At 36.7% G+C, this 14415-nt stretch overlaps 3 protein-coding genes across 6 annotated transcripts; all 3 read left to right on the forward strand.

Moving 5' to 3' along the window:
- The first annotated feature begins 294 nt into the window (after positions 1-294).
- LOC105163316 (uncharacterized) lies at positions 295-5952 on the forward strand. 4 transcript variants are annotated; one of them, XM_020694732.2, is made up of 5 exons: positions 302-705; positions 825-982; positions 1274-1351; positions 5272-5409; positions 5517-5952. In XM_020694732.2, exons 1-5 carry the CDS (start codon positions 630-632, stop codon positions 5667-5669), a joined length of 603 nt encoding a protein of 200 aa, XP_020550391.1. In that variant the 5' UTR covers positions 302-629; the 3' UTR covers positions 5670-5952. The 4 variants fall into 4 exon arrangements, with proteins under 4 accessions (XP_020550393.1, XP_011079925.1, XP_020550391.1 ...); XM_020694733.2 differs by having other exon boundaries at positions 303-705; positions 5536-5952; XM_020694734.2 differs by lacking the exons at positions 5272-5409; positions 5517-5952 and adding an exon at positions 1750-1995 and having other exon boundaries at positions 295-705.
- On the forward strand, positions 2232-5409 carry LOC105163317 (uncharacterized). Its single transcript, XM_011081624.3, has 2 exons — positions 2232-3041; positions 5272-5409. The coding sequence occupies exon 1, from the start codon at positions 2281-2283 to the stop codon at positions 2935-2937; it is 657 nt and encodes a 218-aa protein (XP_011079926.1). The 5' UTR covers positions 2232-2280; the 3' UTR covers positions 2938-3041; positions 5272-5409.
- A 2357-nt stretch (positions 5953-8309) lies between the features above and the next one.
- On the forward strand, positions 8310-12870 carry LOC105163368 (ATPase E1-E2 type family protein / haloacid dehalogenase-like hydrolase family protein). The gene has a single exon (XM_088881256.1). The coding sequence runs from the start codon at positions 8828-8830 to the stop codon at positions 11969-11971; it is 3144 nt and encodes a 1047-aa protein (XP_088737382.1). The 5' UTR covers positions 8310-8827; the 3' UTR covers positions 11972-12870.
- The last annotated feature ends 1545 nt before the right edge of the window (positions 12871-14415 follow it).

A 14415-nucleotide genomic window follows, 5' to 3' on the forward strand; every position in this document is an offset into this window, starting at 1 on the left:
AGAAATATCGTATGATAAAAAGGTTGTATAAATTTCATAGTAGCAAAATACGTTTGATAAGTGCTTAATGTTCGAAATTCTTCCATATTCAACCAAACATCATTTATATTTAGAGTTTAAGTATTTCAAATTTTTTAAATTTATAATTACTAAAATACATTAAAAATATTCATTACTAGTTAAATTCATTAATTCAGACGTATATATACATTTGTTTGTATTACAGATTTGCCCTCTAAAACGACTCGGAATAGACAACAAACATAGTTAAGTATCCCCACAAACACTCAAAATCAAAACCCAACAACGTAAAAGTCATACCACATATGATCTTTGATATTAGATTATTTTCCCACCCCTTTGATTAGGTTAATTAATTTTTTTCTCATCCTCCTGTCCTCTTTCAATTCAATTCAACCGTTGATTTTAGACCCAAAATCTTTGAGAATTTTCGGTCTTCAATGTAGACTGATTTTTTTTCTTTTTTCCCCTTCCCCTGATTTGACTTTTACGAACATTAATTTAATTTACTTAGGAAAATTTGGAAATGTTGTACCCTTATAACTCCAAACTTTGCGTTAAATCGGGTCATTGTTCACTAGCACTGAACTGGAAATTGCCGTCGGCAAATGGCGGATTCGTTGACGGAGGAGCAGATTGCTGAGTTCCGGGAAGCCTTCTCCCTCATCGACAAAGACTCCGACGGTCAGTTTTTTAACCGTTTAAACTTTTATGTTAGATAATCATTCGATATTACATTAAAAAAATTTATTAAAATAAGAGGTTTTGAGTTCGAATCTCATCTCATCTCACCGTACATGAAGGGGTGATTACTGTGGAGGAATTGACGTCGGTGATGCAGTCTTTGAATGAGCATCCGACGATGGAGGAAATCCAAGAAATGGTGAGTGAGGTTGATGGTGATGGTGATGGTACAGTAGATTTTGAAGAGTTCTTGGGTATAATGGCAAGAAAGATGAAGGTATTTTTTATGTTTTTTTTTTTTTAAGAATAGTTAATTCTAAATTTTGAAATTTCGATAAAAATTTGATAATTTCAGACATTGCTCGAATAGTAAAACCAAGATTTTACAATTGCTCATTTGTAGATTTGAGTGTAATATTTATTCTTGCAATAATTTTATTTTTATATATGTATTTTTTTAATCTATATATTATCAATGTATTTAACTAAATATTTGATACTTAAATATATAAAATAATGAAATAATTTTAAAAAAATGATAATGTTAGAATTGATATGGGTTTTGTAGGAAAATGTGGGGGAGGAACTTAAAGAAGCTTTCAAAGTATTTGATCGGGATCAAGATGGATTCATATCGGCCATTGAGGTAAATTACCATTTACTATATTCCAAAGAGTGTAGAACTATATACTCGAAAAATAATATTTAAATTGGACTATATATATATATATATATATACTTATGTGTGATTTTAATAATTTATTTTTTTGTTAATCATAATTATACTTATGTGTGATTTTAATAATTTATTTTAATAATTATACTTAATCATCATATGAGAATTCAAAATTCAATATTACATTTACACCGTCTCCAAAAACTTAATGTTTACAGCTAAACCCCTTTCGTTATGATTTGAACGAAAAATACTGATATTAGTATAAAAAATATATATAAATTTTTAATTTTATCCGTCATTATGTAATTTAAAATTAGTTTAATTGGGTGTGGATATGCAGTTGAAAAATGTGATGATAAATTTAGGAGAAAGAGTGAGTGATGAAGAAGCGGAACAGATGATTAGAGAAGCTGATGTGGACGGAGATGGGGTTGTGAGCTATGAAGAATTTGTGAGGATGATGATGGCTTCGCTGCATTAATCACTTTTTTTTTTTTTACATAATTATTTATCATCGTAATATATAATATATTAATATTGTGTGTGTGCATACATTGATTTGAAATTTAATATAATAAATCCGACCAACTTGTTGGAATTAATTTTGAGTATTTGAATTATATTTTGATGGATTTCAAATTTATTCCATATGAATCATTTAAAATAATTTAGGTAAGTTTATTTTTCTAATTTAGATATTCATCCGAATATATATAATTTAATAGAACGAGGTTAGAGATCAAACTGACGCCTTTAGGCAAAAGACGAGAAAAGCGCTTTTGAGTGCCATCTGGAAGCCGCGTGGATCCTCCCCTCTAATCTGTGAAGCTGGGAATCCGCGGTAAATACTGTTGCAGTAGCCTTAACGAGATAAAGCTCAGCACAAGTACCGCCCAATGGGCAGCGCCCCACCAACGTCTCCAAACTCCGACGACTACTCCGCCTCCGCAACCCTAATCCCCTTCCCCCATTCACTACCCCTCTTACGTGGGCCCGTCAAAGCCGGCCCAAGGGACCATCCCTCTACTGGTACGTACCTCCTCGCATTCAAAAACCCACGTGCCTGGGCCGCCGCATACGAGAATTGTAAAGCTCAACTCACCTCGCAATGCGAATCCGGGGCGCGAATTGGGTGCTCCATTTCTGCTTCCACAAAATGCAAAACCCCTTGGTGGAAAGTTCTTCTGGGTCTATCGTCCGAACAGGACTTTAGTGAAAGAGCCAAGTGCGAGGAGATTGAAATGGAAGCTTGTTTTGCAGCTGCAAGAGAAAGGTGCGGTGTCTTTGCGAAGGACAAGTGCGGACCGGTGTTCAAGAATGCCAGGATTGAAGTGAGTGGTTTGGATTTGAAAGTAGTGGATCGGAAGGAGGTTTTCAGATTGATTTCTGGGGTGAGTTTTGGGAATAAGAAAAGCCATGGGGCTGGGGTTTGGGGAGTAGACAAGTCTTGGGATGAGTTTTGGGGTAAATATGAGGTTACTACTGTTAGCGGCAGGGATTTATTTGGTTCCGAGGACATGAACATTGAGGATTATTTGAAAAGCAGCAGTTAAAATTGGTATTTTCGAGTTTGAGTATAAGATACTGAATTTGTTTGTGGGAATTGAGCTTTTCGGAAGCATTGCTCGGGCTTCCAGTTGTGGATTGCAACTGAAATGTGAGCTTTGTTAAACATTTTATTCTTTGACTTCACTTTTTGATGAACTATGTTACGGTGTCTAAGAATGTTGTTTCCAAACTTATGAGGTTTTCACATGTCTTGATAAGAATAACCTGAACCAGATAATATGTCATGACACACAAAATTAAATCAGCATGTATTCTCTTGCTATATTAGGTTTAGAGCATTCTTTATGCTCAGGTACTCCTGAGTACTTCATTTCTGTGATTCTTTGACATAAACATGTGTCACTTGGGACAAAGTAGTCCTTTCAAAGGACTGGACTACTAGAATTGCATTTTCTTAGTTCTTTGTATTGCTTTGTTGTCTTGGTCATATAGTAAACTGCACCAGTATACCGATGCATGAGTGTGAGGTCTCACCAACATTACATCAACGTTTGAAATTTATAGTTAAAGAAATACTTACCATGAGAGCGTTTGAAATTTGCAACCCCCACAACCACAGAACTTGAAGAATTAGTTTCTGTTTTTTGCCAAATTTAACAAGATGACTCTTGAAACATAGGTCGGAAATTTAATTTGACATTGGGAAAGAAATATATATCTGTATTAGAGTTAGAAGGGAAAAATAAACTCATCTAGAATACACAGAGGAAATGCTTTAGAATATTTGATCAGTTTTGATCAGTTGTATAAGACAATTAACAAATTTGTGTAATACTTGCAACTTGAACAGTTTCACCAGTGTCTTATGCTCTCTTATTAAATGTAATATTGCTATCTGTAAAATCAAGTTTGCAGGTCTCAATGTCTCATTAATGACTAGGCATTCAAATTGGTGCCAGAATTTGATTGAGAGGAAAGTGAAGAGTATGCTAGTATAATGATCTCGCCCATGATCGTGTTACATGCTAGGTTTGGCTAAATAAAATTGTTAGGGATAATTCTTGCTAAAGCCATTGATTTACATGTGTAGTACCTAAGTACATCCACAAAATCAAGTTGTGATTGCCGTAGGACTCATCACTAACTACCCCAAAGTAACTGAAGGTAGTTATATAGTTGATGAATTGATGAACATAAAATTTTCAAACTTAGCCAAAATTTTATTTCTTATCCTACTGAAAGTTGTCTAGTCTTGCATTGGAGATTGTAATGTGAGATGGTGATGTCAAAAATTCAAAACCCTCCATTGTCACATTATCACATCTGGTCTCTATTTACAGAATATTTGGTGCACCCGGTATATGCAGACATATCATCAGCTATGCGTAACGAGCTTGATAAGGAAATCTTGCTGAATATAATGGCTAACTTGTTTATGGTTTGTCAAATTTTTGTAGTCTACTATTCCAAACTTGTAATTATGCTCAACATCCCACTCTATCTAGTTATCTTGTATCAACTTAAAAAGATTTCTACAATCTTAACCTTTATTTGCCAACCCCAAATAATGCATTTCACTAGAGAAGAAAGCTATACTGGTGACATGCTTAGTCTATCTAAACAGTAGAGTCTTTGGATTACTTGGTTGTTAGTAAGGTTTGGCATTGCCACCAACGATTTGTTAGAGTGGCAACAATGCTCCCCTTATGTGGGAGAAGGTCCTGGGTTTTATTGGAAACCTTATAAACTTAAAACTGCTGTGTGCTACCTTACAGCACAGAGTTCCAGTTTGGCAAATCGATGAAGTTATACCATGGGGTTGGGGGTCTTGTTTTGATTCCTAATAAGGCCTGCTTTCTTTTTCTATTTTTTTTATTTTTTTATTTTTTATTTTTTGTTTTTGTTTTTGTTTTTGTGGGTGGTTGGGGGGGTGCTGTCAGTTCCACATTTGGTTGTGATCTTCATAGGACACTTCTTTACGTGACTGACAAGTTTTTAATGCTAAGGGCTGTTGGAGCCACTGCAGATGTGTATTATGTTGTAGGTTTGACTTTAGGCTCACCTCTGGAATCCATGTGAAGATGAGCCTAGACTTCAAATGTCACTTAATGCATATACAACACTTGTGGAACCATATCCGCTGAAGGTGAACTTTTGGATTCAAACAGCACAAATGTCTCTTCAATTTTTGTTAGGTTGCATCCAAAGTCTTATTGTGTCTCTCATTGTCTCGATCAGAATGAGAAGTCTACCATGTAAACTTCTAATTGATTGCATTTAACATTAAAATGTCACCGACCTATGTGTTTTACCAACCTTTTGGAGCTTTCTTGAGTACATTATTTTACTTACTGAGAACATTTTTCTTCCTTGAACAGGTAAACTTGAAGAAAGACCTGCAAGAACATTTTTACACTACACTTGCTGACCTGGCTTCCTTAGATTCAGATTTCCTTTTGAGCACTTTTTTCCAATTTGTCGATTGGCAACAAAGATGGAAGAAATTTTGTTATCAGGTAGGGATCATTTCTAGATGGTCTACTGTATTTATTTAGTTGGTTTGGCTGCATCCTCCCTCCGTGGTTGAGGACGCGGATGTTTGAGTGTGTGTTTATGTCTGCAGTTCAATTCCTTGATTATAGGAGCGAAAAAGGGGAAACAAAGGAAGAGGACGAAGACTAACCACTGCGCTTTTTATTCGATAACTCCCTTGGAGTGGAAAATATTGGTCTCCATATTGCATCTCTTTCCACAGGCTCTATTTATTTTTTCGTAGTCTTATTTTTGCATAATGAATTGCAACGTAATAAATGAAACCTTGGTGGATGAGTCTGTCAACAACTCAATTAGTTATTCACATACTTCACATGCAATTGTTGAGATATTCATGGAAAGAACAGTGGTTAGAAAAGTAGAGGAAGTTGCATTCTGTGACTTGTGGAGTCCATGCTCTACTTCATTAATAATAATGTAGCGTGAGGCGTCATGTTTGTTGCAGGAAATTGCCTAGCACTTTCTTCATATTGTTTTAATCGCATGTGGTCAAATTTCACAAGTCATGTAGAGCTCCTCTTGCCATTAATAAAACCAAGAATAGGTGGACAGATGAGCATGATCTTAACAGCCTAGAAGTTGTCTTCTTGTGAATGGCAATGTTATTTTTCAGCTTAACTAAGTACGAAACCGGAGATAGCTATTTATATTGAATTATAATAACTAATAGCAAGTCAATTGACTTGTGAGATGCTTAGTGATAACTTTTGGACAAAATGTGCTGGCCGTACATGATTTTGTTCTTCATTTACAATGCTGATGACAAAAATATCAATTTTCTAATTGAGTGTCATCTCGCTTTTACTTTATAGATGTTATAAAAATATTTTGATGTAGTTTTCTGGAAAAATTGGAATAAGTAAGAAAAATAATTTAAGGGATTTTATTTTTGTTTTTGTTTTTCGAAATGATAATTCTTTTGTCATAAGATATATCTTGAGAAGCGAGTTCTGAGAATAAATCCTATAAGCAATGACGCCCTATGTTTCTCTTTCTTATTGGTTGTTTTTTTTAATATGATGCCAACTTGGAATGCCTGGGAAATACACTTGCAACAAGTATTAGTCATCTTTCACTTACAAAGTCAATGGTGCGTGGTGATTCATTATACATTATGTCCCATCTCTATTTGGTAGTTTAATGGTATGTATGATACTTAACGCAATGGGAAGTTGAATTAGCAATCGCAAGTGGATTACGGAAGCTGCATATATATAAATATATATATACCTGAAATGTTCATTTGCTCAAGGTGTGAAGGGTTGTTTTGAGAATCCACTTGTTTGTTTTTACTTGTTACTAGAGATGTTGCGCTATCATTTTTCATCACTGCAATTACTTGGAAACATAAACATTCAAGAAACTTTAAGTCAATCTTTGGCTACTCTCTTGTTTTGTTTGTCCAAATGCATGTTGATGTGGTTGTTGCAAAACTCACTCTATCAGGCGACCTGCCGACGAAGGAAGAAATGTAAATAGTGGCGTTCACTCTGCTTTTAAATGTTGACATAGCTATTCAAGACACTATTATTCTTTTATGTATTTGTCAATATTAATTAATTATTATAGGTGTCCTAAGTGTTAGTATAGCGACATGTGGGGGGCGTGTGATTGTATGTGGGCTCTTGGATTCAAGCTCGTGCCCGACTGAATGGCTTTCAGGAAGTGAAATGCTCCATATTTCAAGTCCAAAAAGCCTGCATTAGAAGGCGGCAAAGTCGGCAATCAGGACTTTTGCAATGAAGTTTATTAATTGATTGAGAACTGCAGAATGTAGGATTGTTATATAGTCTGATGGGAGCGACTGATCACATGGAAAGTACAATAACAATTAGGGTAAATTACAACGATCTATCCTGATGTATGATGTAATTATAAATATCATCTCGTTGGTTAGAAAACAATCAATACTCCCTTTGATTTTAATAATCATCTAATGATTAGCCCAATCTGTCATATTTTCATCTGTTTTGTAGTGAACCGATCAAAATGTCTTTGTCGATTAAAAATTACAATTTTATTTATTTTTTAAAAAATTTCTAATTTTTTATGGATTAAGTGGATAGTTATTTTTTTAATAATTTTTTCATTCTTCCCGTCTAAATTTTTAAAAAAATAAAAATATATGCGATAAGGGTAAAGTTGATAATTTCATACCTCTATTCAAGAATTACATAATTTCATCAAACATTAGGGGTATTTATATTTAAATAACAAGAATGTATTTGTAATTACGTTAAATTTAAAAAAAATGATTGCAATTTACTACCACTGATGCATGCATCTGGTACAATTCTTCAAAGTTAGAACAAGGAAGTGAGACAAAGAAAAAGAAGATTATAACTCCTGATGGAAAAATGCAAATGGAGTACGTTAATTCTTGGGCTTTTGTATCTTAGTGTTGTAGCAAATATGGCCTCAAAAAAATTGAATTTTTCAAATGCCAAACAGGGTATAATCTCACATTTTCCACTATTATAGTAAAAGTAAACATCTATATTATAAATAAAGGGAAGTACCTCTTTGGCGTCTTTTCATTTTTTGGTCTATTTTTTTATTTTATATTACATAATTATTTTTATAAAAATCAGGCGCGCGTGTACCACAAATTATTAGTATTCATAAAAGAAGAGAAAAGGGACATCTTTTGATGTACGAAACCAAGCTCTGCTGATTCAGCGACCAAGAAAGAAAAAATAAAGTGATGAGCAAAACATTAGACTTTTGGCATATTCAATACACAAATCTAAATAAGTGAATAGAAGAAAACGCGGTTGGACAGGTGGACAAGCCACCTTAAAAAGAGGATTCCTATAAGAGAAATTCTAGTTGGAATTAGGTTCACATCGGAACTTTAACGTTGTACTCTCTAGCCATTGTTTATAACGAACAAGCTCTATGTTGGGTCTAACACTGAACAGATCAAAGTAGACCACCTAAAAAGTTTGATCAACAATTAAACAAAACACTGTTTGCTACTTTATTGTGTTTGTAGGATCTTAACGATTTTGTCTTCATGATCAATTGTCAAAAAGGTTTCTTGAAAGCAAAGATGTTTGGAAATTTAGCTGAAGAAACTTGCATGCTAAGCAGAGATTATCTGTTCATTCATCCCTATCACCAAAGCTACCTCATGCTCTGCTTCTTACTGCAGCAGAGACCTTCAATGGCTGCGAGGTTTGAAGTGTCAGCATTCACATGTAAATGAAACTTCCGGGAAAGTTCCTTTAGTTCCGTGGTGATTGTCTATAAGAACTCTTGTGAGCTATGGCGTTAGAGTGAACTCCTTTCTGTGGTTATCTGTTGACTGCTATCCGCATAAGTATATTTGACATTTCTTTTCAAGAATTCCTTGTTTCTTGCTAGTTTCAGAGGGAAAAAATGGCGAGCAAACTCAAATATTCTTCAAATGTTTACTACGGTAACATTCAGTCCGTGCTGCTTAGTATCAGCACTGCCACTCTTACAAAATCCCAAAAGAAATGGAGGGTTGCTTGCATTGTCATATATGTGTCGCTATCTTTGGTGAAGCGCATTGTTTCTAAGAATAGAAAGTTGGATGCTCGGGTGCTCAATGCATTAGCCTCTCCTAGTTCTCCTCACAGAGTTCTTGAAATTGAGCCGGTCTCTAGTTATCTCCATGAAGTTGGGGATAATAGAGGGCTGTATGCTAAAATAGACCAAAGAAAGCTCACGGAAATGGTCAAAAACAAGAACTTAGATGAGCTCCGTGGGTTTGGTGGCGTTAAAGCCTTAGCAGAGCTTCTCAAAACCGATATGGAGAATGGAGTCCATGGAGACGAAGAGGACTTAAGCAAACGGCGCATGGCATTTGGCTCCAATACTTACCAGAAGCCGCCCCCAAAAGGGCTGATCCATTTCGTGGTCGAAGCTTTCAGGGACACCACAATTCTCATCCTCTTGGCTTGTGCTGCCCTTTCTCTAGCCTTTGGAATCAGAGAACACGGTGCACGAGAGGGCTGGTATGAAGGTGGCAGCATTTTCGTGGCTGTGTTCATTGTGGTGGCTGTTTCTGCAGCCAGCAACTTCCGCCAAGAAAGGCAGTTTGACAAGCTGTCTAAAATCAGCAACGACATTAAAATAGATGTTGTGCGGGAAGGCAGGAGGCAGAAGGTCTCGATCTTTGATGCAGTCGTTGGAGACGTTGTTTTCTTGAATATTGGAGATCATGTCCCAGCTGATGGCCTATTCATCGATGGCCACTCGTTCCACGTAGATGAATCGAGCATGACAGGGGAGAGTGATCATGTTGAGGTAAACTCAGTGCACAATCCATTCTTATTGTCTGGCTCAAAGGTGGCTGATGGATACTCAAGAATGCTCGTAATATCAGTGGGAATGAACACTGCGTGGGGCGAGATGATGAGCTCAATTACAAGTGAGTCCAACGAGCAGACACCGTTGCAGGAGCGCCTGAACACACTGACTTCTTCAATCGGGAAAGTAGGCCTTGCTGTGGCTTCTTTAGTCCTTGTAGTAATGCTGACTCGTTATTTCACTGGCAACACTGAAGATGAAGATGGGTTACAAGAATTCAACGGGACCGATAAGGATCTGAATGACATCTTTAACTCAGTGCTGAGAATCATTTCTGCTGCTGTGACCATAGTGGTTGTGGCCATTCCTGAAGGCCTGCCTTTAGCCGTCACGCTAACGCTTGCTTACTCAATGAAGAGAATGATGGCTGATCAGGCGATGGTGAGGAAGCTTTCGGCTTGTGAAACCATGGGCTCGGCAACAGTTATCTGCACAGACAAGACGGGCACTTTAACTTTGAATCAGATGAAAGTGACCAAGTTTTGCATAGGTCATGAAGAAACGGGACAAGACGTTTCTCGTGTTATTTCTCAAGATATTCTAGAACTGTTACACCAAGGAGTTGCTTTCAATACTACAGGTAGCATCTATAAGCCCAAATCAGGATCAGTAGTTGAGTATTCTGGAAGCCCAACTGAGAAGGCAATTCTCTGCTGGGCTGTCCAAGATTTGGGTATGGATATTGACAAGCTGAAGCAAGATTACACCATTCTTCACGTCGAAACTTTCAACTCAGAGAAGAAAAGAAGCGGGGTCTTGATCAGAAACAACGCTTACAATTCTAATTATGTACACTGGAAGGGAGCTGCGGAGATGGTACTAGCAATGTGTTCCTATTACTATGAAACTACTGGAGGAACAAAGAGTATGAGCAAAGAGACAAGATCCCAATTTGAAAAGATTATCCAGGGTATGGCAGCAAGCAGCCTCCGATGCATTGCATTTGCTTACAAGCAAGTGGAAACCGGAGAGTCCAAATCAAACGAAGATGATAAAACTACTATTTCACAAAGTCTAAGTGAACATGATTTGACGTTACTTGGGATAGTTGGTATAAAGGATCCATGCAGACCAGGTGCAAGAAAAGCTATTCAATCCTGCAGAGTTGCCGGGGTTGAAGTCAAGATGATCACTGGTGACAACGTGTTCACTGCAAAGGCCATAGCTGCTGAATGTGGAATACTCGAACACAATCAGCAGGTTGTGACCGGGGAAGTAATTGAAGGCGTAGAGTTCAGAAACTACACACCTGAAGAAAGAATGCTTAAGGTTGATACTATTCGTGTCATGGCAAGATCATCCCCTTTAGACAAGCTTTTAATGGTACAGTGTCTAAAACAGAAAGGGCACGTAGTGGCGGTAACTGGAGATGGAACGAACGATGCCCCTGCACTGAAAGAAGCCGATGTAGGCCTCTCTATGGGAATCCAGGGCACCGAGGTAGCAAAAGAGAGCTCAGATATCGTAATTTTAGATGATGATTTCTCCTCCGTGGCTACAGTTCTACGTTGGGGACGATGCGTTTACAACAACATCCAGAAATTCATCCAATTTCAGCTCACGGTTAACGTGGCAGCTCTGGTCATCAACTTCATCGCAGCAGTTTCTGCTGGCGATGTTCCCCTGACAGCGGTTCAGTTGCTATGGGTAAATCTCATTATGGACACATTAGGGGCCCTGGCTTTAGCTACAGAGCGGCCTACTGACGAGCTTATGCACAATCCTCCTGTGGGGCGAACAGAACCTCTTATCACCAACATCATGTGGAGAAACCTTCTGGCGCAGTCTTTATACCAAATCATCGTACTCTTAACATTCCAATTCAGGGGCCGGTCTATATTCAACGTGGACGAGCAGGTAAAGAACACACTCATCTTTAACACTTTTGTGCTTTGCCAAGTTTTCAATGAGTTCAACTCAAGGAATCTGGAGAAGCAGAACGTATTCAAAGGGATTCACAAGAACAAGTTGTTTCTAGGCATTATCGCGGTAACTATTATCCTGCAGTTTGTGATGGTAGAATTCCTAAAGAATTTCGCTGACACGGTGAGATTGAGTTTGGCACAATGGGGGATTTGCATTGCAATTGCGGCCTTAACATGGCCTATTGGTTGGATTATGAAGTTCGTGCCTGTCACAAAGAAGCCATTTCTAAGTTACTTAAAGTTCTTTTGTTCGAGATCTTGAAGTCACTCAAACGGACAACATCCTCTCCGGCTAGCTTTGTTCTAAACAGAACATAGAATGCTAACAATGGAGACTTAAAGATTAAATATTTGGTTGCTGCAGAGGGCAACCGAACAACAGCCTGAAACAACATTACTAGGAAGACGCTTCCTCCTAAGACATAGACTGCATTTTCTGTTTATGTCCAAGACTCGCCCTTTTCACCATCTAGCCATAATCTTGAAACCATTTCTCCCTCCAACACCGGGAGATCTGCCCAACTGTGATCAACAGTCCTGTTCTATCTGGCACGCTGTGTTGTAATTTTAATTAATTACATGAAGAAATCCATAAATGAGGTTGAGTAAAAGAGGAGAAATGTTTCTCCCACACAAGAGAATGATGGAACAATGATTGGAATTGTTTGCAACAAGATTGTTGGCTGTTAATGGCTGCATTGAGGTGTGGCCATGCCATCATTCCTCATGTTTGTCACACCAACAACTTCAAACAATTCTCTTCTCATGCCATTCCTCATATTTGACACACCAACAACTTCAAACAAATTCTCTTCTCTCTCTTGAGATCTCCCTCTGGGCTTCTTTATCAACATTTTTGAGATTTGAACTTTGTTTCGGTAACGAGCTTTTGAGCGTTTGATTGAGGTGTTCTTCATTATAGTGTTAATACCGAAAGAATTGCAACCATCTTATATTGAGAGAAATTACGTTGTACCCGGTGCATTATTGATACGGACCGTATATTTTCCTCAAAGCAAGCAGTGAATTTTGCGGTTCGATTAAATTTATGATTACCAATTTGATTGAAAATTGTCACGACACAATTCTCATTGTAATTTTATTATTTAATTTACTTGTTGCAAAATTTCGTTTCTAAATGTTATACTATTTTTATTCCAACGTGACTTTTATTGCTTTTGATTTCTAATCTAATTGTTATATTTCAAACAATTGTTTCAATTAATTGAAACTGAAAATTTTCCAACACACTGTACACAACACGAGCTGTTCGCATCAGACAGTTGTTCGTTGGGACAATTATTGTGCAAGAGAGACATACAAGAAACATGATTCAATAAACAAACAGCATAGACTATTTCCATCTTGAGCTTGTAGCATTCCTACCTTTCTAACTCCCATTCTTGAACCGACGGTCATGGTTCCTCTCTTGCTGATCATTTCTGCTTTACTAACTTATTACATGACATTAATCATTGTCGTCTTGATTTAGGTTGTGTTTGTTAGTCTATTGATTTGCTACTTGCACATATGTATGAAGACTTAATGCTGGTTAGATTGTGATTTAAATTGAAATATGCGACTTTTCTAAAAGTATTCAAGCTTACTATATTTTCACCTTAAATATCGTAAATGGGCTCTGAGGAAGAAATACGTACGGAATGAGATAGAATATAATAAATGTGTCGTACCATAAATGTTTCAAACTTGAGTTATTTATAGGCCTACATGTATAGTATGGATTAGGCCACGTGGCGTCATCCTAGCGTCCCCTGTCCATAATCGTGCGGTGGGAGACCAGGCTGCTTATGAGCGTGAATTCAGGTCCTGGAGTGGGTCGGATTTTGAGGACCCGACCCAGGTGTATGCACGTGGATCCCCTCAATTTTTAGGGTATTTTCACTCTAAATAAAGGACTTTTTTGTCCTTTCTTGGAGAGTGGGGTAATAACCCCATCCAGATTGCATGGAGAAACATTCTTACTTTGTATTGGTGAATTAGGATAAATTAGAACAGGCTTTTCTGATCTTTGTCATAATTATAAATACTTTTCATTATTTAAAAAATTGCAAATATCCCTAAAATTAACTGTCGTCTCAAAACAATAAGAGGTTATTTATAAATATGATAAATATAAAAAAAACCTATTATAAATTATCTGTACTTTAAAATATCAGTGTCGATTTTTTCCGTTGTCGTTATCTTGTTTTTGTTGAAGTTACAAGTTTCATTTATGTTATTTATATTACATTATCTCAATATGTTCAATAGAATAAATTATCATAATATATAAGTTAATAAAATAAATCAAATAAAGTAGGGTCGTGATACCTGTCTTAATGGCTGAGCATAACTTCATACTCAACCTTGTTCCTTCACAATATTGTCTTAGCGCATGTGTACAGCCTCAAAGAGACTATGAACCACTCTAGGATAAAAGTCATGGTAAATGAACTAAATTCACAAAAAATAATTTCTACGAACACTTTTGTAGAAGTGTGAGTAGGGTCGAATTCACAGGGATTGATTTTAAATTAATTCCTTCAAAAAAATAAAAGTAATTAGGGGGTTTATGATTGTGAAGAAGAATAAAAATAAAAACTAAATTAAACTTCAGGGCTAATGGAATTAGAAGAAGTAAATATAAGAGAAGAGTATTCCAGTTAAAGACAAAATCCTGTTAATTCTACGATCGATCATATATGC

The sequence above is a fragment of the Sesamum indicum genome, linkage group LG6 (assembly GCF_026168435.1).
Source record: "Sesamum indicum cultivar Baizhima isolate 11 linkage group LG6, ASM2616843v1, whole genome shotgun sequence".
NCBI classification, from domain to species: Eukaryota; Viridiplantae; Streptophyta; class Magnoliopsida; order Lamiales; family Pedaliaceae; genus Sesamum; species Sesamum indicum.